A 26,242-nucleotide genomic window follows, 5' to 3' on the forward strand; every position below is an offset into this window, starting at 1 on the left:
GGAGCAGTGGGCAAGTCTTGTGGCACCTTTTTTGTCTGGGGAGCCACAAAAGGCCTATTTCGACTTATGCCTGGCTGATGCCAAGGACTATAAAAAACTAAAACAGGAGATCCTAACTCGCTTGGGAGTCACCACCTTTGTTCGTGCCCAACGGGTCCACCGCTGTAAGTTCCATATGGACAAGTCTCCACGTTCACAGATGCATGACCTCGTCCATCTGTCCTCAAAATGGCTACAGCCCGAGATGCTGACGGGACCACAGATCGTGGAAAGGGTCGTGATGGACCGGTACCTGCGATCATTACCCGCGACTCTGCGCAAGTGGGTGAGCCATGCAGACCCTAAGACCGTGGACCAGTTGGTCGAGCTAGTGGAGAGGTACGTGGCGGCTGAGGAGCTGAGGAGTATGCCCCACCGAGCCCCGATGGCGCACCGGCGAACTCCCACAGACACTGGTAAGACTGTTCCAGGGGAGAAGGGTGCTGGGCGGTGGGATGAACCTAAGACTGAGGGTGTAGAACCTGGAGACAGGCCTGCCAGGCCAGGAAGGTTCTTGCCCCGTAAATGACTAGACATTAATATGATTCAGTGTTTCCGGTGTGGTGACTTCGGCCATATTTCCGCTAATTGTTCACTTACAACTGAACCTATGCAATGTGATACTGCTCATGCCTACCGCAGGGGGTCTTTCTTTGCACAGACAGCCTGTACGGCTGACCGGCAGGCTGAGACTGATAAGCACATGTGTATACTCACTGTAGATGGCAACCGAGTAGAGGCACTGTTAGACTCTGGTAGCTTGGTGACACTTATAAAAGCTGAGCTGGTGAACCTCTTGAGGCATAAGGGGAAAACTGTTGATGTGACCTGCATACATGGGGATAATCGATATTATGTTACTGCCGAGGTGAACATCGAGACACCATGTGGCTCTGCTATAGTTTCTGTGGGTTATGGTGCCTGGTCTGATGTACGATGCAATATTGGGGAGAGACTTTGCTCACTTCTGGAAATTGTGGGAAAGCCGTTTTGTTCCAGAAGTGAACAACCCCGGTCCACTTGAGAAGGTTGTCGATATAGTGGAGGAGGGAGTTTCTTCTGTCAGAGTTATTCCCTTTTCCTACTATGGTTGGCGAACTAGAGAATGCGGAGCGTGACGGTGGCCCGCCAACTGATGTGCCTCCCATTAAGGTGGGAAGTGTTGTTGGGCCAGTGGATCGTCTGCCTGATTTAGTGGTCAGAAGAGACGTCTTTGCCGTGGAGCAGTTGAATGACCCTACTTTGGTAAAAGCCAGGGAGAATGTAAAAGTAGTTGATGGTAAACCCGTAGACCCTGATAGTCCTTTGTCCTATCCCCACATGGTAATGTGTCAGGATTTGTTATATCAGGTGACTAAGAAGGGGGAAGATATTGTGGAACAACTAATAGTTCCCAAAGCCTACAGAAGAACAGTGTTGGATCTGGCCCATGGTCATATAACGGCAGGCCATCTAGGGGTAGAGAAAACCACTGAGCGAATAATGCAGAGGTTTTTCTGGCCCAGGCTTCATAAAGAGGTGTCTGACTTCTGCGCATCCTGCCCTGAGTGTCAGTATCATGCTCCCAGACCACATTTTAAGGGTCCACTAGTTCCAGTGCCTATTATAGAGGTGCCGATAGTAAGAGAGCACCTGGAACCGGCTCAACAGGCACGGCAGAGGGTATACAACCGCAATGCTTGGTTACGCAGCTTTGCACCAGTAAATCCAGGGCCCTTAGTTCCCGAAGTGACAGTGGCAAAAACCCTGTCGGCAATTCAACAACGAGAGGTCAAGGAGTTTCTGGTCAGAAATAGGGTGCTGTTCTCTGACGTACCTGGGAAAACCTCGGTCATTAAACATGACATCATCACTGACCCAGGGGTTAAAGTTATCTAAAGCCCTATAGGTTACCAGAAGCACCAAGAGCATCGGTGTCGAAAGAAATTAAAAATATGCTTGAGTTAGGGGTTATTGAAGTATCACATAGTGAATGGTCAAGTCCCATTGTGTTGATTCCAAAGCCCGACGGGAGTGTGCGTTTCTGCAATGACTTCCGAAGGTTGAACAGTGTTTCAAAATTCGATGCCTACCCAATGTCACAGTGGAGAAGGAGGCGTTGGCCATAAAGTGGATGTCCGAAAGTAAGGACAGTAATACGAGATGGTTCTTGGTGTTACAAACTTTTAAATTTTCAGTGGAACACAGGCCAGGGGGCCTGTTGTTTAATGCAGACGCGTTGTCACGCGTTCATTGTTTGGGGGCTTCAGTTGTTCCGCCCAACAGGTCGAAACAAAGGGGGGGGATATGTGATAGGATCACTGGTAAAGTGGTCTGTGGCGGGTACATTTGTCCCAGATTCCTGTCCTATGTGTTTAAAATCCCCAGGAGAAAGTCTGCAGTGTAGCAGGCTTGAGTTTCGGCTTTTTGAAAAGCCGGTTTGGGACCTGGGGGTTGTGGGTGAGAGGAGAGGGAGGGCTCCACCCACGGCCACTCCAGGTTTTGGTTCTCTTAGCCTGGTAACAGGCTTGTTAGTTTTCCACCTGAGTGTGGCCAATATAAGCCTAGTGTGTGTAGGGCTGATTGTCTCACCTGGGAGAGCAGACAGGGAGTTTGCTCAGAGACACTTGGATACCTAACTGTGAGTGTTGTGCTGTGCTTTTGTTGCTGGCGAGGGCATTAGGCCCTGCCAGGTTCTGGTAGTGAGGGAACTACCTGTGAAGTTAGTGCCCCGACAAGGCTAGGATTTATATTTATGTTTTCTTTATGTTTCTGACATTGTACAATAAAGACTGGTGCCGACCAGCTTGTACTTGCATCCAGACTGGTGTGCTGCTTCCCTGCTGCTGTGTGTGTGTGTAAGGAATGAGTCCTCTACCCCAGGAGAGGGACCCCCTAACCTAACTGTGTCACAATATGGTGGAGATGCGGGCATCCACACACACTGAAGTTGCAGCGAGAGGAAAACTTTCTGTTTAAAAATTAAAGAGACAGACACCCAATTGGTGAGTGTGGAAATAACGCTGTGTCCTTGGAGTCCCCATAGAGTAGGCGTCAGCCAATGCTCAGAGAGGCAAGGTTCAGCTTCCAACCTACACCCCAGGACAAAATGGAGGACATTATTAAGGCCTTGCTCCAAGCTACAGCAGCTCAGCAGGAGACGAACAAACTTCAGCAGGAATCTACCAAGGGCACAGCAGGAATCCACCAGGGTGCAACTGTTGGCCTTGGAGACAGCCCAGAGGCAACAACAGGTCGCCATCGCGGAAAACAGCCAGGCCATAAAAGAGGTGGTACAGCACCTGGTCGCCAGGCCCAGAGATGTTAATACGGGTCCTCCCACCACCACTCACTCCGTACGAGCCAGTCACTTCCTCCAAAAGATGACGTTGGGCGATGATGTGGAGGCCTATCTCGCCGCATTTGAAAGAACGGCCGAAAGGTAGAGTTGGCCCCAGGAGCAGTGGGCAAGTCTTGTGGCACCTTTTTTGTCTGGGGAGCCACAAAAGGCCTATTTCGACTTATGCCTGGCTGATGCCAAGGACTATAAAAAACTAAAACAGGAGATCCTAACTCGCTTGGGAGTCACCACCTTTGTTCGTGCCCAACGGGTCCACCGCTGTAAGTTCCATATGGACAAGTCTCCACGTTCACAGATGCATGACCTCGTCCATCTGTCCTCAAAATGGCTACAGCCCGAGATGCTGACGGGACCACAGATCGTGGAAAGGGTCGTGATGGACCGGTACCTGCGATCATTACCCGCGACTCTGCGCAAGTGGGTGAGCCATGCAGACCCTAAGACCGCGGACCAGTTGGTCGAGCTAGTGGAGAGGTACGTGGCGGCTGAGGAGCTGAGGAGTATGCCCCACCGAGCCCCGATGGCGCACCGGCGAACTCCCACAGACACTGGTAAGACTGTTCCAGGGGAGAAGGGTGCTGGGCGGTGGGATGAACCTAAGACTGAGGGTGTAGAACCTGGAGACAGGCCTGCCAGGCCAGGAAGGTTCTTGCCCCGTAAATGACTAGACATTAATATGATTCAGTGTTTCCGGTGTGGTGACTTCGGCCATATTTCCGCTAATTGTTCACTTACAACTGAACCTATGCAATGTGATACTGCTCATGCCTACCGCAGGGGGTCTTTCTTTGCACAGACAGCCTGTACGGCTGACCGGCAGGCTGAGACTGATAAGCACATGTGTATACTCACTGTAGATGGCAACCGAGTAGAGGCACTGTTAGACTCTGGTAGCTTGGTGACACTTATAAAAGCTGAGCTGGTGAACCTCTTGAGGCATAAGGGGAAAACTGTTGATGTGACCTGCATACATGGGGATAATCGATATTATGTTACTGTCGAGGTGAACATCGAGACACCATGTGGCTCTGCTATAGTTTCTGTGGGTTTGGTGCTTGGTCTGATGTACGATGCAATATTGGGGAGAGACTTTGCTCACTTCTGGAAATTGTGGGAAAGCCGTTTTGTTCCAGAAGTGAACAACCCCGGTCCACTTGAGAAGGTTGTCGATATAGTGGAGGAGGGAGTTTCTTCTGTCAGAGTTATTCCCTTTTCCTACTATGGTTGGCGAACTAGAGAATGCGGAGCGTGACGGTGGCCCGCCAACTGATGTGCCTCCCATTAAGGTGGGAAGTGTTGTTGGGCCAGTGGATCGTCTGCCTGATTTAGTGGTCAGAAGAGACGTCTTTGCCGTGGAGCAGTTGAATGACCCTACTTTGGTAAAAGCCAGGGAGAATGTAAAAGTAGTTGATGGTAAACCCGTAGACCCTGATAGTCCTTTGTCCTATCCCCACATGGTAATGTGTCAGGATTTGTTATATCAGGTGACTAAGAAGGGGGAAGATATTGTGGAACAACTAATAGTTCCCAAAGCCTACAGAAGAACAGTGTTGGATCTGGCCCATGGTCATATAACGGCAGGCCATCTAGGGGTAGAGAAAACCACTGAGCGAATAATGCAGAGGTTTTTCTGGCCCAGGCTTCATAAAGAGGTGTCTGACTTCTGCGCATCCTGCCCTGAGTGTCAGTATCATGCTCCCAGACCACATTTTAAGGGTCCACTAGTTCCAGTGCCTATTATAGAGGTGCCGATAGTAAGAGAGCACCTGGAACCGGCTCAACAGGCACGGCAGAGGGTATACAACCGCAATGCTCGGTTACGCAGCTTTGCACCAGTAAATCCAGGGCCCTTAGTTCCCGAAGTGACAGTGGCAAAAACCCTGTCGGCAATTCAACAACGAGAGGTCAAGGAGTTTCTGGTCAGAAATAGGGTGCTGTTCTCTGACGTACCTGGGAAAACCTCGGTCATTAAACATGACATCATCACTGACCCAGGGGTTAAAGTTATCTAAAGCCCTATAGGTTACCAGAAGCACCAAGAGCATCGGTGTCGAAAGAAATTAAAAATATGCTAGAGTTAGGGGTTATTGAAGTATCACATAGTGAATGGTCAAGTCCCATTGTGTTGATTCCAAAGCCCGACAGGAGTGTGCGTTTCTGCAATGACTTCCGAAGGTTGAACAGTGTTTCAAAATTCGATGCCTACCCGATGCCACAGTGGAGAAGGAGGCGTTGGCCATAAAGTGGATGTCCGAAAGTAAGGACAGTAATACGAGATGGTTCTTGGTGTTACAAACTTTTAAATTTTCAGTGGAACACAGGCCAGGGGGCCTGTTGTTTAATGCAGACGCGTTGTCACGCGTTCATTGTTTGGGGGCTTCAGTTGTTCCGCCCAACAGGTCGAAACAAAGGGGGGGGATATGTGATAGGATCACTGGTAAAGTGGTCTGTGGCGGGTACATTTGTCCCAGATTCCTGTCCTATGTGTTTAAAATCCCCAGGAGAAAGTCTGCAGTGTAGCAGGCTTGAGTTTCGGCTTTTTGAAAAGCCGGTTTGGGACCTGGGGGTTGTGGGTGAGAGGAGAGGGAGGGCTCCACCCACGGCCACTCCAGGTTTTGGTTCTCTTAGCCTGGTAACAGGCTTGTTAGTTTTCCACCTGAGTGTGGCCAATATAAGCCTAGTGTGTGTAGGGCTGATTGTCTCACCTGGGAGAGCAGACAGGGAGTTTGCTCAGAGACACTTGGATACCTAACTGTGAGTGTTGTGCTGTGCTTTTGTTGCTGGCGAGGGCATTAGGCCCTGCCAGGTTCTGGTAGTGAGGGAACTACCTGTGAAGTTAGTGCCCCGACAAGGCTAGGATTTATATTTATGTTTTCTTTATGTTTCTGACATTGTACAATAAAGACTGGCGCCGACCAGCTTGTACTTGCATCCAGACTGGTGTGCTGCTTCCCTGCTGCTGTGTGTGTGTGTAAGGAAGGAGTCCTCTACCCAGGAGAGGGACCCCCTAACCTAACTGTGTCACAGTAGTTTAAGTAATAATTCACTCAGATCAGTTCTAGAGGATTATTACTGTTTTTAAGCCCCCCATTCTGCCAGTAACCGGATCAACTTTTGACCAGATGGACAGTACAGGCTCCCTGTGCTAGACAGCATGTATTGTTTGATGAGCCAGAAAACAATTTTCAAACCAAAGACTATGAGTAAGGAGAAGTGCACAGGAAAGAAAAAGCTTACAGTACCAGCTCCTTTCTATTGACATCTGAAATGTAATATATATATATATATATATATATATATATGGGGTGAGCGGGTTCGGTTTTACTCGGATTTACTCGGATCTTTAAACGGCATTTTATTGGCTATCGCCTATCATGTGTTTTGGATAGCCAATATAATAAATCCGAATTTGCGGTAAAGTGGCGATAAGAACCGAGTAAACCTGAGTAAAACCGAACCCGCTCACCCCTAAAATTATATATATATATATATATATATATACATATGTATACACATATACAGGATTAAATGTCCTGACTGATTGACTCATCAACGTCCCAACCAAAACCCCTGGACTTTGAAACATGAAACTCGGGGAGAATACTCTTTCCATGATGTAGTTGTCCACTAAGAAGGGATTTTTTGAAATTCGACTCCTAAGGGGGTGAAAATGGCTAAAATGCTTCCTCCCCCTGTGCAATATCCTGCCTGACTGTCTCCTTGTGGTTGTAGCACAGTTCATATTCAAACACCATCTGTCATCCAAAGTCCTGCCAAACATTACTGGTAGTTGGTGTGGGTCCCCTATTTGAATAGTGAGGCAAGGGTTGGGAGTAAAGATACAATACTGGGTGCACGGTTATGGGGTAAGGAGACAGTATTGCTAGCAGGGTTAGAGGATAAGGGTACAGTATTGGATTATTCAGTGTTAGGGGATAAGGCTGGGTACAGACTAGACTATGTGTACGTAGCCCAACCTCGGCAGTGACTGAACACGGCGGGGTAGCCGGCATTGGCAAGTCCTGGCACTTGCCGGTGCGGGCAGTGACAGACCGATAGCGAGGGCCATGCTGCATTCGGCTCTCACTAACAACATCCCCCATCGGCCCTGCGACATAGGATACCGCTGACGGCACACGAAAGTGCGCATCATCAGCGACATAACGGGTACACACTAGACGATGTACCTGATATGTCGCTCCGATCCGCCACATAAGTGTACAGTATGGAGTGTAGTATTAGGGGACACTTTGTTACTCCAGAGGTGAGAGAGAAAAATGTGTTACTACACAGGTGAGGGAGGGAAATATCAAATGTATTACTACGGGGTCAAGGAAGGGAATGTGTTACAACACGGGCGAGGGAGGGGAATATGTTACGAGGGAGGGGTTGTATTTCTACACAGGTGAGGAAGGGGAATGTCGAATGTGTTACATGGGCGAGGGAGGGGAATGTGTTACTACAGTGGTGAGCAAGGATAATGTCTTACTATAGCAGTGATGCATTACTATATAGGTGAAGGATTAATGTGTTACTGGAGAGGTGAAATGGAAATGAAAACCAGAAATATCTAAGGTCTCCCTGGGTGAAACTGGGTTCATTTGCTAGTATTTAATTTGAACTGCGCTACAGTCGGTGTGTCACAACAGCTGTGACGGTTATTGGGAAAACACGCTCTGAGCTGGCAGGCTGACAACATTTCTAGACATTACTAGAACAATTCTCATAAATCATCCAATCCGCTAAACACATTAACAGTTGTGCACCTTTCAACATAATTATACTGCATTCATTGTTTTATTTATTAAAGTTCTGCTTTCATCTTGATATTCCAATACGTTTTCTGTTATCTTTTTCAGGTAATTCCTCATGGACATGCCAAACTGTCCTTGTCCTATAAATACATGATACATGAAGATTCCTTAAATGTAGGTAACAACTATGTTCTGGAAGAGGAAATAGTTGAGTATGAGTGGGCTTTGAAGAAATGGTCTCATTGTACCAAACCTTGTGGAGGAGGTAATTATTACTATTATGCATTATTAATGTATTTAGCAATATTACACTATGCTTAAAACATATAAAATACAAACAAATATGGAGATTGGTGCAATACTTCATGGAAGTATAGAGTACGAAATGCAACAAACAATTGCTTCTCTTATGGACGAAACAATTGTACATTGATTAGATGCTGCCAATGATCCCCTTAGGACATGTACCAGTAATTATGTTTATAGACTCACCAATAAAAAGGTTAAAATAAAGTAAAAGATGTAAAGCTGTATACACAAACACACTTCATAGCGGTATCTCTGTTTCTCCATGATGTACAGTAACTTGGGTCTTAAAAAGTTGACCCTTAAACACTGACTGGTGGTTTCTACAAACATTTCCACTTTTGGGTACGCAAATGTATCACAAAAAAATGATAAGCAAGCAGCAGTAATCTTTATCAGAAATTTCCTACCAGAGATGTCAGACCTGTAACTGGATATAGAGGATATCCATATGCATAGGTTGATCAGGCCTAAGCACCTCACAGGATACTCTCCCAGGGACATTTTACTGAGGGTACATATTTATATATCAAGGATTTAGGGGCCTATTCATCAACACTAAAATATCGTTTTTAAGGACATTTTCCTTAATTAACGTTATTTTAGTATTCATGAAGATACTTACCACAAGAGATATCACTGATATCTCCTTGCTAAGTCCCCCCTGCGTTAATTTCCACACTCCCCATACATGAGTATGGGGATATGGAAATTAGGCTATTCATCAAATTCCGATAATTATGTATTTTCGGAATTTGATGGTGTTACCATACGCCACTGTGAGGTGGAGTATAGTAGGTAATACTTACCTGATTTCAGCTGGGCATGTCCCCTGGCGTCTTCCTTCATCGCTCTGGACTCTCCTCTGGCTTCATCTGCTATGCTGTCATGTGTTCTCCCCAGCAGAACACAATAAAGTTTAGAAAAAAAACGTTTTTTTTTTTTTTTCTAAACTACTGAGTTCTGCTGGGGAGAACACGACAGCATAGCAGACGGGGACGGGGAGAGGTGAGCGGAGGGGGGGGGGCAGGAGAGCGGAGGTTACCGCAGCTGTAGGTAATGCTGCGCATGCGCTGGGTTAGTGAATGTAACAGCGCATGCGCAGCACGGATTCCAGCTGCGGTAAGTTAGTGTAGATAGGGATAACTATCTATTTCCTGAAAAGCTGTCATCGCAAAAATGACAGCTTTTCTAAATAGATAGTTATGGGGAGGAGGAATGATGATGATTCATACGGTAATTAGGTAGAACTCCATAAAAAGAAAGAGCCAAAGCAACTTCGTTTTTGGGGACAGATAATTATGAACAGGTTCCAGAATTAAAACTTAACTTTTAATATTATATCCAATAAAATGTAGTACCTACTGTATACTAAGAGGAGGGAGTGAATCTACCCTTAGGTAGTAAGGTGTGAGAATTACATGATAGGGACCGGATATCAACAAAAAACAATTAACGCAAAATGTGACAAATACATAAATTGTCTACCACAATCACTTGGAGCAAGTAATATAGTAGATCCACATGTGTGGAACAGATAAATGTACAAATATGTGTGTGTATGTGTGTGTGTATATATATATATATATATATATATATATATATACACACACACATTACCATAATGAGAGGGAAAGGGAAAGAGAGAGAGAATTAGAAGCAGGAATTGGCATTAGCCTGCTGAGAATATGCAGTACTGTTGTAGTATTCTGCTTTTACTCATTTGTCATAGGCATTGAACAAGTAATGCGAAAGTGGCTACCGATGCTGCAGATATATTAAGTATAGATAGCTTCGACTATCACTCCTAAGGGCTAAATCAGTACCCTGGTGTGAAGTAACACAGTGCAGGGCATCATTAGTCACTGGGACAGTGAGAGGTACCTGAAAGACAGCTGACTAAGGGGGGAATTTAATTAGAGTTGTTAATTTATCATGGGTGAAAAAGGGAGGTAGCCTCAGACTTTATCGCCTGAGGCTATTCAAAGTCCCCTTTTACACCCAAGACGCCTTGGGTGTAAAATGAGAGTTAAAAAGGGACGGCAAGTGCAGTTGACGAGTGTTAACTTGGGGGGGGGGGGGGGGAATTCATTTGGTTTTTTTTGGCACCTTCACTAATGTGCATCCGATGAAGCAATTCAATTGTTGCTCCGTTTGGGCATGAGAGTTGCTGTTACCGACATTTCTGCTCATAGCCTCCTGTGGTGGCGAGCAGAAATGGGTAAATTATAGATTGGGCGCCCTAACCAGGACTAACTGCTTTATGCGGCTAAACCCGGTACTTTTGGGAGTGACAAGCATGATAATTGAATTGCTCTGATAGAGTCCATGAAAAGGTAATGGACCTCTGCGTTAACTGGATGTTTTTACCCGTTAACTGCATACTTAGCAGGGATTACTGTGCAGGATTCAGGAGACCTAAACAGAAATCCCTATTAATTCGGACTAATTGAATAGGTACCGGCAGTCAGTTAGCACTCTTCAACTTAATGGGGCTAATTGAATATTGGCCACAGGAGCTGATTCAGACCCGCCCGCTAGGATGCGATCGATTGTAGCTGGCCGATATTTGCAATCTGTGCATGCGTATGTATCGCAATGCGCGTGCGCGAACCACTGCGAAAGATCGGGAAGCGCTCGCTCACCCAGCATAGACAGCCCAGTTGAATGAGTGACAGGAGAGGCCGTTTGTGGTGGTAACAGGGGCAGGCCACTAGAAATGGGGGAGTGGAGGTATGAACGCAGGCGTGCCTGAGTGTTTCCACGCCGTTTCAGAGGCATGCATAATTAACAGGCAGCGTCATTGTACACGTCACCTGGTTGTATTTCACACTGAAGTGATCGCAGTGCTTGCGGCAAGGTATAGTCAACCTCAAGCACTTCGAGCACATCCGATGGTGCTTCATGTACCAATGTTTTCATGCACTTCCAGGAGATGTCGTGTGCAAGTGGGAATCTTATGAATGGCTGGTGGGCATCTGAACAGAAAGTGATCGCACGCCAAGACATAGTGGGCATGCTAATGCCTTGCAGTACGATTGCCTGCCTTGCTGGGCGTGCGTTAGATTTGCATAAGCTGGGAGCGAGCAAAAGCATCTAGCGAGCAGGTCTGAATGAGCTCCTGAGTCTCCTGGTAGATTGCGGAAGAAGTATCATCATGCGGGTTTCTCTGTGGGTTTGACATTTAGTACCGTTGGCTGAGGGGCTAGCGCTGATTTTAAAAGTTTTGAGGTTTATTTTTTTCCCAAATGTATGAATATATGTCTCCCGATATACTGTAGGTTAATATATGTCTCTTTTAGTAACCTTACAGAAATGTGGTGCTGTGACACCTTCTGTTAGGATCTTGTAGTAAGGTCCTGTCTATACCCTTGGGCTCAGTATTTACAATCTATTAACAATTCTTGCCAATACATCTAATGAGATATAAATACTGTATTTAGGTGTGTAAAATTTATGTTGTCTGACTTGCATTCATTTTTCAAGCTAGAGCTGCAGTGGTAGCCATTCAGTATACATACAGTCAGGTGCATAAATATTGGGACATTGACAGAATTTTCATATTTTGGCCTCTATTCACCACCACAATGGCTTTGAAATGAAACAAACAAGATGTGCTTTAACTGCAGACTTTCAGATTTAATTTGAGGGTAATTACATCCAAATCAGGTGAACGATGTAGGAATTACAACGGTTTCTATATGTGCCTCCCTCTTTTTAAGGGGCCAAAAGTAATGGGATTATCATCTCAAAAGCTATTTCATGGACAGGTGTGGGCTATTCCCTCGTTATTTCATTATCAATTAAGCAGGTAAAAGGTCTGGAGTTGATTCTAGTTGTGACATTTGCATTTGGAATCAGTTGCTGTCGACTCTCAATATGAGATCCAAAGAGCTGTCACTATCAGTGAAGCAAGCCATCATTAGGCTGAAAAATCAAAACAAACCCATAAGAGAGATAGCAAAAACATTAGGTGTGGCCAAATCAACTGTTTGGAACAACGCACCGGAGAGCTCAGCAACACCAAAAGACCCGGAAGACCACGGAAAACAACTGTGGTGGATGACAGAAGAATTATTTCCCTGTTGTGAAGAAAAACCCCTTCACAACAGTTGGCCAAATTAAGGCCCTCATTCAGAGCCGCTCGTTAACAGCAGTACGCTCGTTGCGTTCCGATGTTGTGACACCGCGCATGCGCCGGTGTAACACTGCGCATGTGCGTACGGCAGATTGCGAGTTTTTTTTCACTCGTTCGGCAAATTGCGAACAGGAAGTGACATGTCAAATGTGATTGACAGAACAGACCGTTTTTGGGCGGTGACGGGAGTGGAGATGGAAAAACGCAGGCGTGGCGAGGCGTTTTTGGGGCGTACATAAATTAGCTCATGCGAACGTCCAATGTGTTCGTACCAACTCATACGTCACTGGCTGATCCGCTTTCCATTCAAACTGCTCGCACAGCTTAGGGTCTGGATTACTCAACCACAATGGTGATGGCCTTGTCCTTTTGCCCGGTCCTCCACGATGTTTCATCGATTTATCACGGCTTGTCAGATAAACAATCAACTTTGGATTGAAAACCAGCTTGTATTTTTTTTTTTTTTTTACTTTGTAATAGCACAAAACCGTACGCAGCTGAAAATCTCGGCTGCTAATTTCAGGATTACACAATCAATTAGCGTTTTTTGGTAGTAATGTATTTTACAATTTGGTTAGTATTTTTGCATTTTGTAACAATATTGTATTCATCTTTGTGTGTATTGTAACCTTTTGCATTGGTCTGGGTTTTTTTTTTACATTTATTCCAAAGTGTTTTTTAAAGTAACATTTTGTTTTAACCCTTGATTTTTTGAAAGTCCCAAACTCAGATTTCGTTTTTCCCTTGTGGGCCAGAATTAACTATAAAACAATTGTCAATTAATGTCACAATACAGTTGAGAACAATTTGTAGGTTTTATTTGCCAAACATTTTTTTAAACAAATCATGTGCATTGTCATGTACATTTTTGGGGTCCTTGTTACCCACTAATATTTGACACATATTTTTGGATTAAATTATATTTTTTGCACAAAAACGAAAAAAATATTAAAAACAATTCACAAGAAAGGAGAGGGAAGTTTTGGCCAGAAAGGAATATGGGGCAAGCACAGAAGGAGTGTGGGCAAAGTAGCCAGTGCTGTTATCGTTTCTTTCCCCGTTTGGCTGGCGTAGGGTGGGCACCAGACCGGCTCCGGGATGTCCTCTGGCTGGCCTGTCCAGAGGCAGATGTTGTGGCCTCTGGACTAGGCACAGGGCTAGGCACATTTGGAGGAATGGCGGTTGTTGTGCCAGAGGTGGAGGATCCTGATGTTCCGGCAGGAAGGGAGGTCGGCTCCACCATGTGCTGGCGAACGAGCTGCTCCAGGGCATTGGCGATTCGGATGTTGGCCCTGGTATTTTCAGCCAGGGCCTGACCAATGGTCACGTTGGCCGCCGCATTTTGCTCCAGGGCCTCAGCCCACCCGTAGCAGACTGGCGTCCATCCTCTGCAGAATCTCCGTATGGGAATCCGATTTAAAATTGAGTTCTGTGAGGAGTGCCACTGCCTGCGAGGGGGATTGCCCAGGACTGGCTTCTGCAGGGTCCTCAGCCGGATGTACTGGTTCCTCCCCTGCAGAGCCAGCAGAAATTCTGCGGCCAAGGCTCCCCTCTGGAGCAGACTCATCCGCCTGTGTCTCTGTGAGAAAAAAGAGAAAAGAGGAACATTACAATCTACATATTGTCACATTAACATTTCAGAGTTGGTTACATCACAACATTTACCTTGGACAACATGAGGAGTCGCAAAGTCTGGCATGTCCGTATCCATGTTGGACACGCCAAACACCTCCACATCCTGCACACACCCCTGTGCCAGCTCTTCCAAATCATTAAACTCCAATGACACAGGGGTGGGACCCCCACCTGTCCCCCTTGCATGCCTAGCCCTGTCAGCCATTTTTTGTTTCAGGCGATATTTGAAGTCTTGCCATCTGTGGGTGAAAAAGTAGCCATTATTCCTGCATTATTTCAATCTTTTTTTTTGGGGGGGGGCAAGTTTTTACTTACCGCCGTTTGACATCCCGGGCTAGACGGACATAATCACCCACCCTATTGACAGCACTGGCTATCTCCTCCCACATTCTCCACTTCTGGCTTGCACCCATATTCCTGTCTGCCTGTGGCAGGATGTCCACACACTTCTGAATCAAAACCTCCATCTCCTTTCTTGTGAATTGTGGCTGCCTTTTCCTTTTCCCTGCTTTGCCCGGAATACTGGGCCCAGCAGCCTCTTCCATGTCATCCTCCACACCTATTTTCAAAAAAAATGTGAAATTGTAGCGTGCAAACTTTCACTATATTCTGTCTCAAAATAATCCTTGTTTGGAAATGCCTGAAAAACTTACCGGCCGCCTCTTGGCCATTGTTTGGCTGGTCTGTAGCCATTTCTTATACAAAAACAAGAAATACACCAGACCGTTTTTTTTTGGTCGTGACGTATTTATACATGCGTCCTTATTATTCGGCCGCATCATTGATTGTGCGTTCCTATGATCCCTCCTTAATTTGAGCGGGAATATAAACACTATGGCTTTGGCCGTCTCGAGTCTAGGTGGCGGGTGTTGGTTGTTGGAGGTCACGTTGGTCGGAGTGGATTGTTGGCGGGAATTGTATTTGGTGGTGTTTGGCGTTATTTTCTGTGCGTTTTTTTGGAGTTTATCTTTCCGCTCGCTTTTTTTGGAGTGGTTCTTTTATTTGTGGTGTATTTTTTTGTTAAGTTTTTTGCCGTCTTCCTTTTGTTCAATTTGGCTATCCTTCTTTTTTTTTTATTTTGTTCTCTAATTTTTTCACAATTATCCTTTTGTAGGTTTCTTTTGGCTCTGCCCCAACGACCTTTTTGTCCGGTGACTTATATATCCTGTATTGGTAAGTTTGGATTTTCACTTGTTTGTTAAATGTTCATGTCATTTTTTTCGCTACTTTTGTTCACCTTACAGTTTTTACCTTTGGTTTTGTGTTTCCTAAATGTCTGAACTAATTAGTGCATTTTTGACTGCTTATTTTCTGTATTGTAATTGCGAACTAATTAGCGCATTTTTGACTGCTTATTTTCTGTATTGTAATTGCGAACTAATTAGCGCATTTTTGACTGCTTATTTTCTGTATTGTAATGCGAACTAATTAGCGCATTTTTGACTGCTTATTTTCTGTAGTTAAATTGGGTGATATTTACCGTTAGCAATCTTGTTTGTTTTTTGGGCCCCAAATTGTGGAAGTCTGCGCACTGTCGTTTTGCTCTTTGGAGAAATGTGTGTTTACCCCCTTTTATGTTTTGTCTTTTACCAAATTAAGAATCCTAAATGGCCACCCAACATTTTTTCCTTGTTCGGGTATTTTGTTTTTTAGGCTTGGTAAATCATGACAATACCCCGGCATGTAAGCATCATTGGATTGTATCGTAAAGATAAGTATTTTTCGTATTTTTTGGGGGCAAACAAACCTTACATTCAATTCTTGCCATTTCAGGTTGATCTTGGTCGGATTGTTGTGGCCATGCTCCCGGAAGCCGACCAACCTCAATCTCGTCTCAGGCATAGGCATCATAGGCGTGCAAGGCCCCAGATATATTGAACATGTGTCACCCTTTTTGGAATGTCCGATGATGAGGTGTTAAGACGCTACCGTCTTCCGCCCCAAATCATCATAGACACTCTCTCATTAATAGAGAGTGATCTTGAGCGGCAAATTGACAGTCCTACAGCAATACCACCACTTACGCAATTTATGGCGGTGTTACATTTCTGTGCCTCAGGATCCTTTCAAACCACGGTGGGAATAGTTGCGGGAATATCCCAATCCTCCTTTTCCAGGATCCTGAGGGCAGTGATGGAGGCCCTTTTCAAGCACCTCCATCATTTTATTAAAATGCCTTTGGATATGGGTGCCCTTAGTGTGGCCAAGGCCAATTTTTACCAAATAGCTGGCTTCCCACACATCATAGGGGTTGTGGATGGTACTCACATACCACTTCAGCCTCCAGCACGGCTGGAGGCCATTTTTAGGAACCGCAAACACTATCACTCACTGAATGTAATGGTGGTATGTGATGCCTCCCTCCAGATCTTGTCCCTGAATGCAAAATTACCCGGGAGTGCACATGACTCATTCGTCATCCGGCAATCAGGGATATGGCAAAAATTAGACAACCTACAAGCTGGTGATGCGTGGCTTCTGGGTAAGTGGAGACCTTTAGTACATACCAATGTTAAGCTTGATACACAGTGTTCCTGATGTTGTCACTTCTTTTTCACAGGAGACAGTGGCTACCCTTGCACGCCCTGGCTGCTCACTCCTTATTTGGCTCCCACACCAGGGCCACAAAGTAATTTTAATTCCGCACTTACAGCCACCAGGCAAGTGGTGGAGCGCTGTATCGGCCTTTTAAAAGGCCGATTCAGATGCCTCCACCGCTCTGGTGGCGAACTCATGTATTTGCCGGATATGGTTTCGAAAATTGTGGTCCTGTGTGGGATATTTCACAACATCGCCATAAGGAGTGGTGTCCCAATGCAGCCATAAGATGCCTTGCCTGAGGATGGCCCCCCCGAGGTTGGTCGGAGGTCAGTATGTGGGGGGCCATACGCGATGATGTGGTGGCCAGATATTTTAGGTAATTATTGGCACAAAAGAAGTTCTTTGACACAATGTGGTAAGGTTTTTTTGAGACCATCAAATTAATTGGTTTATTATTTCCCATCTTGTGTTTTATTTCATAATCTTTTGGACTGAAACGATGACTACTTCCTGCTACCCAAAACAAACCTTCATGGGGACACATTGGATATATATTCTGGACCCAATTTTGAAACGCAACATTTGTGGAATCATGTTGGCATGCTCATTCGTCAACCAGTTCTTGATTTTTCTTTAAATTTTTCTTATGGTGTTTGATGGTTTTTACATTTTGTTATCACTGTGTGTATTGTTTGTGAGCCAACACTTTTGTTTTTTGTTTATGTGGTGAATAAATGTTTTGCTTTTGTAATTCCAAAAATTTTCTTGAACATTACAAGCAAGTGTAAGCAGGTTCACCCACGTTAAATTTGCTTAAGGGTTAATCCTGTAATGTCGCAATTTGCACATTTTTTAACTATGCTTTCTGGGTCCAAACCAACACCAAAAGGTATTATGTAGAATCAGTATGCTTTGGAATCTCGGCCTAAGCAGGTTTCCCCCAAAATTGGAACATGTAAAATTTTTAAAGTGAAAAAAGGAAAAAAAATAAACGCGCCAAACCGATTGTTAGTGTTAGCTGTTTCATGTGCCTGTTTTCTAAAAAACAACAAAACACAATCTTAGTGACATTAGTTGCAAATACTTGCTGCAAGAGTCTACTTATGTAAGTTTAAACAATCTAAGATTTGGAGACAAGGAATGAGACTGAACTCAAAATGTAACTTTTTAATTATGAAAAATAATTTGCGGATAACATAAAAAAATTAGGGACGCAGGATCCCTGCCATACGATCCAGGACCACCAGCAGGCCGATCACGTGCCCCCACATCACTTGTACGCACCCGGCTAGGGCCGCCAAATACCTCTGGTCCTCTGTGGGTTAGAAAATTGTGGGGCTTACTACATTGAATCCATAATTTAAGATTCTCCAAAAAAACACAAGCAAAAGAGAGTTATCAAAAAGTGACAATAGTGTGACCAAAAGCACATTTTAAACAAAACCCAGTAGGCCCAAAAAATGGACAAACCAAAAACCATTAAAAAAAAAAAAAAACAGACAGACAAGTTTGACTGTTTTGCCATGTGGGATATGTGTATGGGGAAATCAGCAGTAAAATGTAAATACAAACAGATATATAACAAAACTTTTGTCAAACCAAAAAAAGGAAAAGGCACAGACAAAGGATTAGATCAACACATTTTCAACAACAAAAAAGGATAAATGGGAAACATACCGTTCCGAATGACGGCTGGCCCCGAAACAACTCCCTCGTCCTCCTCGGAGGTGGACAAATTTCCCAAGGAGGTGGGAGGGGTGATGACCGATTCCGGCGATGGGGTGGTCAAGAGAGGGGTGGTTTGAGGGGAGGGGGAATTGGGATGGAGGGGAAGTAGCACAGAGGGATGGGCGACAGGGTCTGGGCAGGCTGGGGTGGAGGGGGAATTTTGGGTATTTTGGGTAGAGGAGGTTTGGCTGGGGGTTGGGGAGAGGGGACGAGAGCGCCGTCTTTGACGGCGATGACGCCGTAGTCTTCGCTCTGCCCCTAAATGATGGAAAGCAAATTGAGGTTAGTTTAGAACATCACCTTGTTAAACGCTAATTGTTGAACCCCAAAAAATGAAAACATGCACATGCAGATATGAGTACAAAGAATAAACAGGCCATACAAGAAAACATGCACATGCAGATATGAGTACAAAGAATAAACAGGCCATACATGAAAACATGCACATGCAGATATGAGTACAAAGAATAAACAGGCCATACAAGAAAACATGCACATGCAGTTAGGGCCACAAAGATAAACCTGAAAACCAAAGTCAAATAAACTTACTTTCCGCTATCTGCATGCGAAAGCATGCCAGCAAGCGGGGCGTCCACCATTGAAGGTCGGACCACCTGCGCTCCAGCTGGCCGATCTGGCGGCGTGAGCTGAAGGAACGCAGGCGTCCACGTACCTCCGCATATGCGGAACGCTTTTCACGATTGGTGATGGGGGGAGGCTGGCTGGTGATCCGCCTGTCCATCACCTCTGTTAATACCAGGAGCTCGCGCTTGGTGAATGCAGAGGCTCTCATGATGGCAATGGTGTATTTTTAATAAAACAGTTTTAATAAAGACCAGAAAATAATTTTGATTGGCTAATGTATTTGGGAAATTAACAGGAACCATTCTATTGGTTAGTGTATGAGTCATGTGTTCGACAGGGCCAAAAATCTATTGAGAGTTATGATAGGCTTGATGCAGTGACATGCGTAAGCTAATTTAAATAAAGAAATGAACCCAGTAAAATATGCGTGGGTAAAAACACAGAAAACAAATGGATAATTGGCTCAAACATGTATTTTGACAAATGAAAGCTAATGTTTAAACCGTACGTATTCTGCGGGTAAACACAAACACGGACAAGAGTAAAGTTTATTGCATGTCAAAAAAAAAAAACATGTGAAGAGCAATTAAGCTAATTGAGATATTGATTGGCATGATACGATTGAGGGAGGTAGGCCGAATAAACGAGCAGGTAATCGGAATCTGACAGGCCCACTTCCGGTTTGTTCTTGTGCGTGCGTTCCCTGCAAGCCACATTGGGGATGTACGCTCGCTATTTGGCTCGCTCGTTAGGTAGAGGAGGGGTCAGTAGTCTTTGGGGTGGAAATTTAGGTGCGTTCGAAATTACGTGCGAGCGCTTAAATTTACATATTTCGGCACGTACGCTGAACGTACGATCGGCCATTTGCGTCCGGCTCTGAATCAGGCCCTAAGAACACTCTCCAGGAGGTAGGTGTATATGTGTCAAAGTCAACAATCAAGAGAAGACTTCACAAGAGTGAATATAGAGGGTTCACCACAAGATGTAAACCAAACAACATCTAAAAAAACCATTACAGTTCTGGAACAACATCCATTGGACAGATGAGACAAAGATCAACTTGTACCAGAGTGATGGGAAGAGAAGAGTATGGAGAAGGAAAGGAACTGCTCATGATCCAAAACATACCACCTCATCAGTGAAGCATGGTGGTGGTAGTGTCATGGCGTGGGCATGTATGGCTGCCAATGGAACTGGTTCCCTTGTATTTATTGATGATGTGACTGCTGACAAAAGCAGCAGAATGCATTCTGAAATGTTTCGGGCAATATTATATGCTCATATTCAGTCAAATGCTTCAGAACTCATTGGACGGCGCTTCACAGTGCAGATGGACAATGACCCGAAGCATACTGCAAAAGCAGCCAAAGAGTTTTTTAAGGCTAAAAAGTGGAATGTTATGCAATGGCCAAGTCAATCCCCTGACCTGAATCCGATTGAGCATGGATTTCACTTGATGAAGACAAAACTGAAGGGAAAATGCCCCAAGAACAAGCAGGAACTGTAGACATTTGCAGTAGAGGCCAGGCAGAGCATCACCAGGGATGAAACCCAGCGTCTGGTGATGTCTATGCGTTCCAGACTTCAGGCTGTAAGTGCCTGCAAAAGATTTGCAACAAAGTATAAAAAAGTGAAAGTTAGATTTAAGATTGTTTAGTTTGTCCCATTACTTTTGGCCCCTTAAAAAGTGGGAGGCACATATAGAAACCGTTGTAATTCCTACACCGTTCACCTGATTTGGATGTAATTACCCTCAAATTAAATCTGAAAGTCTGCAGTTAAAGCACATCTTGTTTGTTCATTTCAAAGCCATTGTGGTGGTGAATAGAGGCCAAAATTTGAAAATTCTGTCAATGTCCCAATATTTCTGCACCTCCAAAACATAATGAGATTGCTTTGTTTAATGCTAGATGTCCCTTTACCTCTTCCCAAATCTTAACTGAGGGAAACAGAATATACTTAGTCCTACTGTAACTGGAGTATGGGATTTACATCCCATTACAATTATTATTTGTGTTGCTCTCAAACTAGACAATCATTCCTTATGAGACAACATTGATAGCAACACAGACACCCTAGCAGAGCACTCTGATGATATAAAATGAGTTTCTGATTGTATAAAAGGAGTTTAGTCTGCCACCAGATTCTCTTTAGATGGTATGCATTCAGCATCCCGGCGGAGGGGATGCCGATGCCGGTCAGAATACCAGAGCCAGCATCCCGACACTGGGATGCCGAAGGTAAGTAGTGGGGTGAGGGTTAGGTTTAGGGGTTAGGGTCAGGCATAAAGGGGGGAGGGTTAGGTTTAGGGGGTGGGAAGGGGGAGGTTAGGGCTAGGCACCAGGGAGGGAGGGTTAGGGTAGAGAGAGGGGGAGGGTTAGCATACCAACCAGGAAGGGTCGGTATGTTAAGCCTGTCGGGATACTGACTGCCTGGATCCCGTCTGTCGGTATTGCATACCGATTCCCTTATAGACAAGTCTAACTACTCTCCAAAAGGTCAGACGGTGCTGGGGTGTTTTCTCCTGGAAATCACCAGAGAATAACTTCTCAGGGTCACAACTGTTTGAAAAATGAACTCACCTCCAGATGCAGATTAAGAGAGGATTAGGCCTGTATGCAGCCTCCTCTCTGTACTGCGTATGTGCAAATCTCAAAGAAAATTGTGGCAGTACCATTTTTCTTGTGAGGTACAGTAAGTATACTAAATGGGTGTGTGGTGTGGCTCCCCCTGAAGCCAGGAGCCGGTGTTCACCACACACCCTGCACACATTATAAATATGCTTCTGCTTCTCTCTTTGAAACAAGGCTCCACCCCTGTAACAGGATTGGTAAGAGAGACACTTTTAGTGCCTTCTCCTAATCCAGAACAATTTTCTACAATGTAGTAGTAATGCTGGGTATGAGTGGAATGCATTATAAGTGCTTTTGAAGTATATGCTAAGGATGAGTCCCACTTGCCCTTAGTACTGATGGGTTTAAATATAGACATGGAGTCTGGTTAACTATCACTAAAAATACAGCACTTTGACTATGTCAATTTTTGACCTCTAACTTTAAATTGTCCTCTTTAAAAATAAAAAGAGATTTTAAACATTTCAGAGTCGCAGACAAGTTTGCCATGCCTGTAAATAAGTGTTACTTTGCCTGTAATAAGAATTGCAAGAATATATACATCTGCACTGCCTCTACTATATCTATCCACTTGTGAAAGTAGCCTTCATCACTATCTGAAATCAAATGGTTCTGTGTGTACGCTTACCGTTGAATAGCCCACAATTCCATCTACAGGACATGCTTATGACATGCCCACTGTACACTCATCCTCCATTCAAATGCCCCATTGCCGCCTAGTTACACCCCTTTACGTGCAAGTGGAGATGTGGCTGAGATGTGTATGACTTTGAATCACACATTGTTACTCAAAAGTTGTGTATGCTGGTCTATGGAGCATGCACTGTGCAAAATATAGCAATATATGCCTTCAGAATGAACTTACATGCAAACTCAGCAGCACACAAACTGTAAGTGTAACATATTACTTAATATTAACTATACAGTCAACAGTGCCAGCAACAGAACTCGCAGGCCTGGTGCACTAATATGTTTGGGGACTCCATCCTTCCACGGAAGGTACAGGCTGGTCACCCATTGGCATGAGTCATAGGGCGACCGGCCTGTACCTTCCGTGGAGGGATGGGGTCTGCCCTGTGTCTCTCGAGACCCATTCCAAAGTCTGCAGCAAAGATAGCTTCTGAACTGCTGTTCTTTCCCCCCAACTACAACAAAGCTGACAAGATTACATAGCAAAAAATGAGAGAAAAGAAGAAACGCCCAGTATCCACACATACACAGCAATAGGCTGATCTGTCACCACACACAATCTCAAAATGGACCCCAAATGTAAATGACATTTTACACACAACCTGTCCCAGCCTTGTGATTTATAGGTTGTCACACTTACTTCAGTTCTTCATTATTTTTCTTTAAAACCATCCTTAGAGTTTATTCTAAGAGGTTATTCTATGTATGTTTTGTATAGTTGTAGCATCAGTTAGCAAAAATGAAGGATCTGGGGAACCTAGGATACTCTTGTCTGTGGTGTTCTTGGTTTTATTTTCATTCCATTGCTATGGGTTGTCAGTTACATGAGAGAAAAGCTGAACTAGTATGTAGTTCTCTATCATACTAACAAGTAATGTCTGCATTTCTCAGGGATGAATTGTTTTGGGATGGCAACTACAAACCTCCATACTTGTGAGAATAATGTTTGATATCATGTAATACATTTTAAATACAAATATGTCACATTAATATTTTCACAATTTCATAATTAAAACATTGTGAGTGATTTATTTAGTCATATTTGAATTCGGAGGTTCCGTGTTCTACAAACCCTCCAACCTAACTGGCCCCCATGTAGCTGTGAGCTTGTAGTGCTGAGTGTTTGATTAAAAAAAAAATGTAGGGCCAAACTTACTAGCCTCCGTATTGCTGAAAGTGCTGATGTAGCCTCGATTTAGCTGTAAGATTTAAAGCAGTATTGTTTATTGGACAACAAGGTTGCTTTTGCCTTTAAAACAATAATTGCCCTTTTCCATTTTTGTGTCTAAATTGCAGAATACTTTGACACTTTCGGAAACCCGGAGACTATTAATTTTTACCTTAAGGGTAAAATTTACTAATGTGTGGTTTATAAAAATGGAGGTGTTACTCATAGCAACAATTAGATTAAACTTATTTAAAAAGCACCTTCTAGAAGCTAATAGCTAGAATATAATTGGCTGATATGGGCAGCACCTTCACTTCTATAAACCCATACTTTAGTAAATATACCACTGTCTTACTATTGTCACTGTTTTCACTCATGGATCTTAATAAAGCACCATGTCCAGGTGCAAAGCTAGTGGAGGGCGGGTTGGGCATGTATGCTGGAGGCTGAGCTTCCATCAGAGGAACTGTGTACCCTCATGGGATTCAGGATTCTTATTTCTTGTCAAACAGTGCAGCATGGAGGCAGGCCAGTAAAGAGCATATACTTTATTAGTTTTCCCTGTAGAACTATAATTTTCTATATAAAATATGGAGATAGAGTAGCTGTGATGTTGTCTGTATTATATGGTTGTCACGGTAAAGGTATCTGAATAATATAGTGGTCACTGCAAAAGGTTACTTGAGGTGAACCTTGTGGCTACATCATTGGATACAATGTCGCGGTTCCCACCATAGACTTCAATGGAGATTACTCACCATTGAAGTCTATGGAGGAGACAGGCTGGCTGTGTGCGCTGATTGGCTGGCGGCTCCTGAAATGACTGGGCACACGTGGGCCCCAGTCATTCGCGCGGAGGAAAGGTATGTATAAACACATACAGTAGCTTTCCTCCTGTCCGGCATTGTATCGGGTATTTTCGTTGTTTTTTTTTTAACCCCCTGGATGCCTACTTGGAACGAAGAGGACCTGAACTACGCATAGGAGAGGTGAGGATGGATTTTTTTATTGTAGGTTGCCCTATGGAATTCTACTGGACAAGTGGACATGATGGTATCAGGGATACTAGGTTAGTATGTGTGATAGTGAGTGTGAATGTACGTTATATTAAACTTTTACTGAAACAGTGTGTGTGCTTTTTTATGTATTTCTTTGGCTGTGGAACTACAGGTACCAGTGGGCCCGTACTGCCCTGCATGCTGGTACTTGTGGTTCTCCAAGTACCAGCATGCTGGGGGGGGCTTGCTGGGACGTGTAGTACCACAGCTAAAGACAATATTTAAACATCTAATTTACATTACAAAATAACACTATCAACCTGGCACCCACCACCCACGGGTGCCGGGGATAGCCCCAGGCTATCAGCCGAGGCCTGGGGTGCCCTAGAGAGGAGGACCTCTTTATTGGGGGGATCCCCCACTCCCCAGGGATCCCCGGCCTGGGATGACTAGCGGACAGGGGTGATGCTTTGGCCGGGGAAACCAGTGAAAGGTTTTCCCTGGCTGTGGCATTACCCCCCCCCCCCCCGCTAGGAGGAGTTTGGTGCTGGTTGTGGAGGTTACAGGGGACCCCCTAATTGTTTTGTCCCAAGTTTCTCCACAATCAGGGCCGGCTCAGCAAATCCCTGTGCTGGTTCTTAATATACAGGGAACCCTTATGCATTTTGTCCCCTGTATTTTCAGAACCAGGACAGGCTTTATAAAGCCCGGGGCTGGTTAAGCTTTTGGGTGGGGAGGGTGCACTTCTTTAAAAAAAAAAAAACGTTTTGCATATGTACACACAGAAACATGCACGTATCTAATGGATATGTGCATGTCTCTGTGTTAATCTGACCTGCTCAGGATATATTCGCTATCCCGAAGCTGGTCTATTACTTGGGGACTTTTGGTTATCTTTTTTTTTGCGAGTCTGAAACTCGCACCCTATTACATTGGGCGTGTTGATAGTTTTCAATGGGAAAACATCTTAATGCTATTTTCAGAATGGAGATTTTAAGTAACTCTGAAAAAATGTTCTATTAAACTGGTACCCCAATTACATTGGAGGGTTGTGAAAAAGTGCGAGTTTAGCACAAAACTCGCAAATTACCAAAACAGACACCCTATTAAATTTGGCCCTGCATCTTATTTGCATCGGAGATGCAGTAAAACACCTCTCAAAATGTACTTCAGACTGTAGGCTGCGACTTTAAACTAGGGATGAGCGGGTTCGAATTTCTGAAATCCGACCCCCCTCCCAAGCCCCCCCGATCCGAGTCGGGAACAGAGTCTGGCTCGGGTTTTCCCGCCTGACTCGGATCTGAAATCGAGGCAAAACGTCATCATCCCGCCTTCCGGATCTCGCGGGTTTTGGATTCTATAAAAGGTCCCCACGTCGGCGCCATTTCTCACTCCGGCTGTGGACAGTGAAGAGGGAGGGTGGGAGTTAGGGCTGTCCACTCCTCCAAAGTCCATAGGGGCTGGCTGGGCTGTGTTGTGCTGCTGTTGTCTATAGGGGTTGGCTGGACTGTGTTATGCTGCTGTTGTCCATAGGGGATGGCTGGGCCGTGTTGTGCAGTCAGTTGTCCATAGGGGCTGTGTCCACTCCAAAAGTCTATAGGGGCTGGATGGGCTGTGTTGTGCAGTGTCCCATAAAGGCTGTAGTCCTAAAGGGGTACTGTAGTGTTGCCCAGGTGGTGATCTGTCC

The 26,242-nt window shown here is 44.7% G+C and overlaps 1 protein-coding gene across 1 annotated transcript in view; it reads left to right on the plus strand.

Moving 5' to 3' along the window:
• The window catches only part of LOC148539621 (A disintegrin and metalloproteinase with thrombospondin motifs 2-like), a 975,120-nt gene that overhangs the window by 743,504 nt on the left and 205,374 nt on the right, over positions 1 to 26,242 (plus strand). Inside the window, exon 17 of the mRNA XM_088451253.1 lies at positions 8,239 to 8,398. Within this exon, the coding sequence (XP_088307379.1) occupies positions 8,239 to 8,398 (160 nt within the window). The remainder of the gene's footprint in view (positions 1 to 8,238; positions 8,399 to 26,242) is intronic.

Source organism: Taudactylus pleione, unplaced genomic scaffold (assembly GCF_031769625.1).
Source record: "Taudactylus pleione unplaced genomic scaffold, aTauple2 ptg000025l, whole genome shotgun sequence".
In the NCBI taxonomy this organism is placed as follows: domain Eukaryota; kingdom Metazoa; phylum Chordata; class Amphibia; order Anura; family Myobatrachidae; genus Taudactylus; species Taudactylus pleione.